General features: G+C 35.1%; 1 protein-coding gene across 1 annotated transcript; it reads right to left on the bottom strand.

The window, feature by feature from the left end:
* Positions 1 to 852: 852 nt before the first annotated feature.
* Positions 853 to 5952, bottom strand: LOC129269372 (E3 ubiquitin-protein ligase PDZRN3-like). Its single transcript, XM_064105667.1, has 3 exons — positions 3512 to 5952; positions 2021 to 3076; positions 853 to 1499 (listed from the first exon to the last, which is right to left on the bottom strand). Exon 1 carries the CDS (start codon positions 5814 to 5816, stop codon positions 4656 to 4658), a length of 1161 nt encoding a protein of 386 aa, XP_063961737.1. The 5' UTR covers positions 5817 to 5952; the 3' UTR covers positions 853 to 1499; positions 2021 to 3076; positions 3512 to 4655.
* Positions 5953 to 10942: the final 4990 nt, after the last annotated feature.

Here is a 10942-nt window from a genome sequence, read left to right as displayed (position 1 = left end):
TGGTTATGAAGAAGAGTAATCATTGAGTTATGTCTATTTTCATAACATTATATGATATTCACTTCAGTTAGTTCATGTAAACTTCAGTTGTCTTTTCCCTTGAAATATGCTTTTTAACACTCATCTTTCGGTTATTTACTTCCATTCAGTATGTGTTTAGATTTCAACTCTCGTTTTTAATTCAATTTGTATGGCACAAGTGCTAATTAAAGTGAGAAAGATGATTCTTAGGTACAGGTATCATAAATGCCAAGGCTTGAAAATGAAATTAACAATCCAACAAAGATTCAGCCATTTCAAAAGTGTATTTTTTAAGATGATTGGTTGTGACATTGGCAGCGATCGGGAGGGGGTCCGAGAAGGGGCAATTCTCAAATTTTGTTCATCTCACCCCCCCCCCCCCCCCGGACAAAAAATCTTACATAATCATCACTTGTGGAATCGTCTCCCCCGATTCCTCCACTCTTGTGACCAGCTACAGCTATCCTTCTCTAGAACTCAAATGAAAACAGCTTTTTTCAGATTGCTCCCAACTGATCATTATTTTTATCCTTCCTAATAGAATCATAAAATATTTTTTTTGGGGGGAGGGGGTTTCACTTCCCTTTGATTAGGTAACTAGATATTGTTGGTATTCAAATTTTTCAAAATTATTCTATATCACCCTTTGAAAATTATTGTAATTTATTGCAATGTAAATTCATGTTTTTCTATTAGTGGCATAAGAATGGCTCGTACCATTTTACATTAATTCATTATGTAGAGTCATTTGATTCTAGAGTGCAAGAAGTATGTGTATAATCAATACAATACTGGAAAGCATTAAAATAATTCTACAAGCTTGAGATGATGTTTAAAGTAATCATAGATCTTTAATATTTACATACAAATACTGGTATACCAAACTAATTCCATAATATATCACAACAAGAAATAAACTATTTAGTATATACATTGATGAGATACATGGGATATTTAGATAATATAAAAATGCAGCATTTTTATGTTGATTGATTCTGACAAAAGAGTATGAGGAAATTGAGTAAAATGAATGTATGTACGTCAGGATGTACATATCTCAATGAAGCATGGGACTTTATACAATAATCAATGCCCCCAAAATTCATTAAGAAAATAAATTTGTTGCAATTACATTTCAAATTTCTGTATAAAGTGACATTTTTAACTTTGATGCACTCAAGCAGGATTTCATAGATTTTTGTTTTTGCACAAATGACTGGATGAGCCTTCCTGTCAAATTATATCATTAATTATATCATTTTAAAAGGTTATGTACAGGTGATATAATGGAGAGTTCCTCATTTATTATTTGATTTGAAATGTAATTGTGGCAGATTTTTCAAAAGGATAACTGTAAATAGGTAATGTGTATGTGCATCCAGATTGAAGATAATCCATATACTCTACGAAGACGCAGCGAGATGATATCCTGTTACGCAGCCCCTCTTGAAGTTGAGCTGTCCACATATCATACACGTCTGTCAAACCAAATAAGAAAAAAAAGACACGTGCCATGATTATAATTGTATTCATAAATACTTTAGACATTTTTTATTCATTTACTTATATATATTGATATGGTTATTTATTGAAATATTTTATTCGCTCACATTCTCACAAATGATCAGCAAATGCCGTCTTTTCATCCATTCCTTGATGAAAAATCACACAATTTAAACAATCATTTGAATAGTGACAACTAAGTAAAATTATTAATTAAGTATTATCAATTGAATTTTTTTTATTTGTAACCACTCATGTTGGACTCATTAGATGGTACTAATGTATTATCTCTGCGTTTTTCCAGTCCATGACGTTAGAAAAAGTAATTTTTCACCCGTATTAGAGAAAATATGATAATGATGGTGCTAAAACGTTTTTGTTTGAAAAATAACAAAACTTGTCACAATTAAAAAAAAACTGATATGAATATAACTCAAGCCTATATAAATGTGTATTTGATAGTTATGTTTCATGAAAAGAATGCATTTTTACTCACCCCCTTTACGAGATGCCATTGATATCCAAGAAGTTTGATTTAAATCCAGAGAACATGAAAGGAGAGATGAAATAACTTTATTAGGCTCAGGATAAAAGAAATATTGATTTTTTGTGAGTTCTTTTTATTAAGCACAATCTAATGCATATATGTCAGAAGATGCCCCCTTGCATATATATTGAAAATATATGTTCATTGATAAATCCATCATAGAATACAACGAAAAAAAATGTTCCTTATAAATTCATATCCACAATAATCGTATTGTTGTTGTTATAATGTAATAAGAACTAATAACGTAATTGAATAGCAGCAAAGAAATAATCTAGTAGATTTATTTCTCAAGAGGAGTATATTTCTCTTTAAAAAACACACATTGATTTCCGGGAATAGAAATGCATGCACATAGACTGTTGGTGCCCCCAAAATGGTCTGTGATCGAAATCATGAGGGTCTATTGCCAAAATATCTGTGTATACATATAATACTTACCCCCTGTATTCACCCAGAGAAGAGATTTTTAAAAAAGAAAGGAGAAAAACAAAAATCAATCAAAACGATAATGATAATAATGAAACACATCATAAATACATGTACCAGGTTTTCTTGGGGTTCACTGTTAGGTCTTTATCAAAGCAGTAATGAGAGAAATATGACAATGAAGGTTGTGTGAAATCCAACAGAAGATTTCTAAATTTTTAATGTTCTCAAAGCTAAAGGAAAATTTGTCAAGATTTTTATATTCATTTTCAGAAATTGACTGTTTTGCTTATTTTGTTTCAAATTATATTACCCTTTTCACCATTCATATCTGTTTTTCTCATTTTAATATTTTGCCTCATAATATACTCTTTGATGTCTTCCTCCTTATTATTTTGCCGGTGGATAATATCCGAATATCTGTAGACCAGCATTTAAAATACTATGAAAATACAAGGGAAAATGCGTTCTCGTTTCTTGGAATATGTAACGACACCCTTATGTGGCAGGAAATTTAAGCATTGAAAATGTTATAGTGCAATTAAACAAACCATGCATACTCACAAATAAGTCCACCTGATTCGACATTTGAGTAAGGAAAAAAGAGAAAAAGAATGCATAGTTAATGTCAAATCGTAATTCATCTAATGAGAAGAGAAAGGAATATTAAAGTTTTCTATAAATAATGCAGTCTCGAAATGCGGTATCACGAGTTTAACCTATAATTTAGATTTCAAACTTTGAAGTACATCAGAAAGTTCGCTATTAAGTAAATCCACAAAGATTTGGGTAAAACTGAATCATTTGCATTTGGGCTCTAAAGTTTTACTCTTCAGTCATTCATGATAATAATAATGACATACAATTAACTTATTTGACCAAATGAAGGCAAATCAAAGATGACAATTTGAGGAATTCAGATCGATACGACTCCGAAGGTTAGAAAATAAAATCTAGACCATCATCTTATGTCTAATGGAAAGACAAACAACTGATTTAATCAATACTTACGATCTATTCAAAGAGATGAAGATAAACAGGCAAGCGTCGACGGGGGAAGGTTGGTGTAAGAATGGCCGTAGAAAGTATCGGGGTGTAAAGAAGAGTGTGAGAACAGATTAATACATGGCAAAGCAGGGACATGACACGTCCCTGGGCAAAGCATATCAAAATGTTATCAATTTGATCAAAAGTTGACTGCAACGGATTATGGAAATATGGCATTCTTACGAGTGTGCAGTTGCATGAATCACATTTTTTACTTAAAGGTTTGGTGATAAAAATTTTTTCATATCGTATAGATGAACGCCTCACATGCTTCATACCCCCTTCCCTATTATCTTGGCATTAACCTGCCCCTTTTCTTTCCCCTCACCCTCTCTCTATTTATCTACATGTATATTTTCTTATCCGTAATCAAACGCAACCATATATGTTTTCAATGTCAGTATAAACGACCTAATGTAAGAATAAAAAGAAAATGAAAGTATTATTTATTTATATTTTCACTTACCGGCTATTTTCAGTGACGAGCAATACCAATTGATGTAGGAAATTAAAAAAAAAGAAACATTGAATGGGACTTAACATCTGACAGGTTACAGATCGAGAGAAACACACCAATGTCAGTATCAAAATATGAATCACAACCATCCACGTGCATCGGCATTGCAATGATATTAAGATTATGATGGGGATGACGACGAAGATGGAAAAAAAAGAAGCAGGGGGGGAGAAAACATGATTGAAGTAGAAAAGAACAAATGAAACGTTTCATTTCGTCTTAATTTGTCAAATTCCTTTTATAATAATCATTCACATTTATCAAGTGAAAGAAGGACAAGCAAGAGGCAAACATAAACTGATATTTATTTATATCAATACTTCAAACGAAATAAATTATGTACAAGAATACAAAAGCGCCTACTCAAGATTCAACCGTTATCTTTATTTCATTTTTCATTATAAGCAAGGAGAATCTGTATAAATATTTTCGAGTTCATTGCATCGCAAAATTTTTCTTAAAATATAGGGAAAATAGTTTGTATCAATACCCCCCCCCCAAAAAAAAAAATATATAAATAAATAAATAAGCAAACATGAACTTTGAATCGATGCAACTTGGATCTGAATTTTACATCTTCTGTTCATGACATTACGAAATTGTTTCATTTTTTAAAGAAAATATTTGAGAGAAGAAGATGAAGACGATACTCACTCCTCTGTGCCACCTGCATGATCTATCGTTGTTCTTGGATGGATTAAAATGTTTCCCACATCTCTTACATAGCTCCGACTTCTCCGAACGGTTACGAACAACACTTAATGATGACAAGGACTCTCGACAATCTCCGATGTTCTCCGAAGCAACATCCATTGGTTCATTCATCTCTTGTTCGTGCTCTGACGAGGGTTGCCGAGGAGATGAAAGGGATGATGATGAAGAAGTTGTAGATGCTGCATTTTTAAGATCAAGGGGAACCACATCATAGGACGTCGTATCGGTCATGAAAACGGTAACTTTAGGACAATTGGGCATCACACTTTTGTTTGATGTTGACGATGATGACATGGATATTGTACTGATCGAACTTCGGGACGATTTCGGTCTTGACTTGGATGATGGGGTCTCGGAGACGAGAAGGGATATTCTAGGTGGTGCCGACCTTAGTCTCCCTCTCGCCTCGAGTTTGCTGGAGCGGAGTCTGGTCAATTGCCCTTCAAGGATAATAGCTTCCTTTCTCACTTGTTCTTGATGTTCTCGAACTTGCTTCAATGCAGTCGCCGCGCTCCGAGCGCGCTGCGTCATCAACTTCCCTTCAACGCAGCGTCGTCGCTTCTGATGTAAAGGAAGCCGCGAATATACCATCTCCGCATTGCATCCCTCACACGTCACCAACCGGAATTCGCATTCTGTGACGTGCGCGTTCAGCTTCTTGCGTGTCATCACTTTATGGCAACCTCTGACTTTGTTCAGGCATTCGACCGTTCCGAACTTGCATTCATTGAGGACATGGCCAGGGAGAGCACTGAGCTCGCATCGATGCCCACATTCACGGTGGCACTTGACTACCAGCTTGAGAAGACGTCCAATGAGATTCCCTGGGGCCAAAGATGGCTCATCAAAGAGCGGGCTCCTGCAGAGTGGACACGACTGCAGGAGTTGGGGGACGGGTCTGAAGGTCTTGAGACATGAGGAACAAACAGTGTGTTGACAAGGATGCATCATCATCGGATCCACCAGAACTCCTCGACACAAGGGGCAGATGAGATCCCTAGATACGGGACCAACAACGAATTTGATGTTGAAACCCATACCTCTGTCCTTTACACAGGAGGCCAGGTAACTCACAAGACGTGGAAACGGCAACCAATCCTGTAGGCCTTCTAGAAACGCCACATTAATGTTTTCGTCACCTTGATGTTATTTTCTCGTAATTCATTTGAAACATAAAACAAATATAAATGAGTTGTCTCCAGTAATTAGAATCTGCATACAATCAAATCAAGACTTTGCCTGACTAAATCATTTCTTAGACTCGTCCTTATCTCCTCGAAATCGGCTTGTTGAGGGGATAATTGTGTGTACTGTCTCCAACGTTATTATTTACTCTTCGGGTAAGGTACACTCCTGCAATAATAAATAAGAAAACAAACGTTGACGCAAATTAAACAGAGATTTCTCGGCAAAGGTAAACACTCTAGTACTTCATCTGTTCAAATATGACGGGTATTTCGTGCTATGATTTCGATGTGATGGATTTCATAATTAAATGTTCTTACAACATGGAATTAGCATTAGAACGCATAATGCTGTGCAATGCATTTTGCAAATGAAAATGATGAAACGTAAACAGTAAAATGTGTTTGAAATGTTGTTCATTTTCCATCTTAACAGACATACTAAACAAAAGCTGACAATTTAATAGACACATAAAAAAATTAATAAACCTAACTCTCAAAGTGACTCGATGTACAGACAATATTGTTGTAATGATGGTGGTGGTGGTGGTGAACGATATTTATATAGCGCCATTTGTCTGTAAAAACAACATTAAAATGCCCCGGCTTTCCAGGGCCGGCTTCCCAATATGATATAATTATTCACACAGTTGCAAGAAATAATAACTATATATCCCCCTCACTGGAAGAGGTATTATGATATTATCAGTATATGCAGCAATTGTTACGCTTAAAGCTTTTCATCAAGGGGCATAATGAGCATAATAATTTTTATGTGAAATGATATTTTGATAGATGCCGGGCCCAGACGATTAAAAGATTGCGTATTTTTTGTCTGAATTGAATAACAGGGGTGATGTAAATTTACTTGAACCAGACCTCTTACTCTTGTCCACCTTTTTCTTCCCAATTTATTCTTTTTCTCTATACCTTCTCACTTCTTGAAAATGATTGTGGATGGTTGCCCCCTTGTCCGTATTGTACTTGTAGTGCCGCCCATGTAAACAGGTAAGCGAAGTGACCGAACGTATCAGAAGACTCTTTTTCATTCTGAAATTGAACCAAAAAAAAATGATCTGCAATGAGAAATTGGTTTTGAAAAATAATCTCTGGTGGACTTATTTTATTTATTTCTCATCAATTTTGTTCAAGTGATAACGACTTTTTTCGCTGGATCGCTTATTTTGTTCACGTATTGGATTTCAATCAAGTTTATCATGTGGAGCGTTGTGGCCCAGTGGATTAGTCTTCGGACTTTGAAACAGAGGGTCGTGGGTTCGAATCCCAGCCATGGCGTAATTTCCTTCAGCAAGAAACTGATCCACAGTGTGCTGCACTCAACCCAGGTGAGGTAAATGGGTACCGGTAGGAAGTAATTCCTTAAAAAGCTGTGTGCGCTATGAACGCCTAGCTTAGCGCCTTGAGCACCTAACAAGGTGGATATATGTGCGCAATATAAATACCCTATATTATTATTATTATTATTATCATCATTCTCGAAAGCATAGGCCTATCATGTTTTCATGTCTACTCAGTGGCATACAAATTTGGGGCTTTGGGTGCTTGCCCCCCCCCCCCCCAAAAAAAAAAAAAAGATAACGACCAAGAATATCATTAAAATTGAAAATGAAAGAGGGAAAGAGAGAAGGGTGAAACATGATATTCATTTCTGAATATTATGTTAAACTCTATCACAAAATTTGATATTTGTAATAATCTGTCTAGATATATTTTGCTCGCTCGCTTGCAGCTCTTTGATAATTTTTACCCGTTATGCCGTATCTAGCCCCCTCAAAATTTTGGGCTCATCACACCACTGGGTCTACTGACATCTTTATACACAATAGTAAGCCTACAGGTCTCCATCCCATTACAATATCCCATCACAAAAGGTTTGTCGTTATGGCTTCTTTGTGTATAGTCTTATAGCTTAATATCTTTTCAAAATACATGTACTCTTCAAATGTCCCAATAGAGACACTGTTTATTTGGGGTTTTTTTTGCAAGACGAGAACCTAAATGTAAATATTCAACTTCCCCTTATACATGCTTACAGCTACAACCATGTTCCCTTCACTTTTAACTAAACTGAAAATGTTATCAATGTTTTATGGGTTTAAAAGTATCATTTCCTCATTTTGAATTTTACACCTGTCAGTCGACATGTCACTATAATCAAGCGAGTTGCCTAGTATTGAATATTGGGTAAACATATATAGACACGTGTGTCTATATAGTATTAAACATTATTTCAACATTGAGCACATATTCCATCCAATATCAAAAATTGTGTTAACTTGCAGGCAACTTAAATATTCGGGAATAATGTATTTTCCCCTCCATCATTAACATAAAATTATACCCGCTCCTTTTAATGTTAGCCTAATTTAGCTACGAAAGTTCGAAAATTTATTCTTGTCACAATCCTACATTTTCAGAGAGATAACAATTCATGAAATAAACCGATTGTCTTACCTTTATGAGTTATTCCAGAGAGAATTATTCAAACTATGGCTTGCTAATAGAGGCCTAAAAATTCTTCGTTTATATAGTGCGTCCATTCGCAATCTTTGCTTCGATGTGGGGGAGGATCTCCTCTTCAGATCAATTGAAGTCAAAATTCATTACAATGGTTAGACACTGGGGAGTGAATGGGTAGCTCCTGATCACCAAATAAAAAGAACGTCTTTTAGAGGCGTTCTCGTTATTGATTTCTACATTTTTACTCGATCGATTCCTTCTTTGTTTTGTTGTCATCATGCGGGGAAAAGGAATTCACTTTTAACTCGCACGCATGAATGCAAACGTGCGTCTAAAAGATGAAAAAGGGCGTACAAAAGAAGATTACGTAATGACGGTCCGCATGAATAGGGAACATATTGGACACTTATACTCGTCTCTCAGGAGAATTAATTAGGGGTAAAAGGCTTTTGAATAATTCATATTTTGCGCTTTAAATGTCATGTTGTCTCAAATGTCGAACTTCATTGTCCAATTCTTGGAAATAGATTTATTTGAATGTCAATATACGCACTCATATATTACTCCATCAATAAAGTATAATCCTATACACAACTTAATGGTTCAGATCAAATTGAAGTCATTTCATAATATACGTCAGATCAAATTCTATTCGTGTAACAGCCTAGATATAATAAGTATTTAAACAACAAAGAAACAATGACAACTCAAATTATACCAAATTGATTATTATTTTGGAGAGTTAGCCAGGCTAGGTCCACCCCGGCTATATAGCTACCAGTTGAAAGAAACGTAAAACAAGCAGAGCACTGAAAATTTGATTAAAGAATCGGGCATAAAATAAGAAAGTTATAATATTTGAAGGGGAAAAAATCCAGGGGGCATTACTTTCCGTCCGACAATAAACCCGATGTGACATAAGTATGGTAACTGTCGGATAAAACGGGACATGTTGGACAAACAACAGACAAGTCCTTCACACTCCCCAGTGGTATACATTGGGATGTTAATAAAGGAACACATTTTGCGATCACGATTTCTTTTCTATTTTATGATGGAAAATATCAAATGTATTGCTTTGAATGCATTAAGAACAATGGTATGGGGGAAGAAATGAATTTTAATTTTATTTTAAATCATATACAGTGAGTTTGAAATGCAGTATAGTAGTAGTAGTTGTTGTAGTAGTAGTAGTAGTAGTAGTAGTAATAGTAGTAGTAGCAGCAGAGGCGTCGATCCTGGGGGGCAGGGGGCGATCGCCACACTAATGAAAATATTAGGGGGCAAACATATTATTTTGCCCCCTCCCCCAATAATTCCGCATGTGCAAAAATAAAACAAGATTGTAATGTTACACAGAAATCAGCAAGCGAAATTGAAATACACAACTCGTTCTTTATTCAAAATCGTGCTCAAAATGTCTGCTTTTCCAATTGGAATGTAAAAATTTCAGCTCACGCTTCGCACTCGCATGATTTCTGTAGCAAAAACCTATACTTTTAATGATTAAATAGGTAAATAGAATGTACCGTTTTCAGTTCTAAACCTCAAAAAGAACTCCCGCTTCGATTTGCAATAATCTTTTGTTTGATATATATCTTGTTCTTTTATTAAAAACGTCCATTAAACTGTCATTTTTTTCAGATCGAAATATCAACATTTTCAGCTCGCGCTTCGCGCTCACTTCTATTGTTCTTTATACCTATCTTAATCATTGGTACCAAAAATGCTTAGAATATCAAGCTTTCAGGTCAGAATATAAAGAAATTTCAGCTCCCTCTCGGCACTCGCATTATCTGTGTAGTGAGATATGTATCCTCCTCATGAGTTACTACAAATAGTCCTAAACAGGTACCCTTTTCCCGTTTTCAGGTCAGCATCCTCAAAAATTTTCAGCTCGCGCTTCGTGCTCGCATTAATTTGTTTGGTGAGATATGTGTCTCTTTCTCATATGCCTATATATATATATATATATATATTTGAGATCAAGAGTATGGAGAGGGTCGTAGCAAGGTCAATGCGAGTCTTCATCAAGCTTTCTGGCACATGCCCTTCATCAGGATCTAAACCAATATATAAAATACAAAATATAGGCCTATTAATAACAATGGTAAATACAATACAATGCAATATATAACGTAGATAAGTAATTATAGTTCATAAATAATAACCAGTTATTCATATAAGGTAATGGTGAGTCAATGTGTAACGAAGTATAGAATATATAGTTACCGTAAGGTCCGTAAGTAAGTTACTTACAGACCTTACGGTAACTATATATATTCTATAGTAGGCCTATATTTTTATATATTTTATATATTCGTTTAGATCCTGATGAAGGGCATGTGCCCGAAAGCTTGATGAAGACTGGTATTGACCTTGCTACGGCCCTCTCAATACTCTTGATCTCAAATATAATTATGAAGGAGACCCGTACACGTACATCGCCAAGATTGATCACACTTATATATATCTATATATATATATATATATATAGGC

The sequence above is a fragment of the Lytechinus pictus genome, chromosome 10 (assembly GCF_037042905.1).
Source record: "Lytechinus pictus isolate F3 Inbred chromosome 10, Lp3.0, whole genome shotgun sequence".
Classification (NCBI taxonomy): Eukaryota; Metazoa; Echinodermata; class Echinoidea; order Temnopleuroida; family Toxopneustidae; genus Lytechinus; species Lytechinus pictus.
The sequence above is the reverse complement of the archived record's forward strand: the minus strand, read 5'-3'. Positions and strand labels throughout refer to the sequence as shown.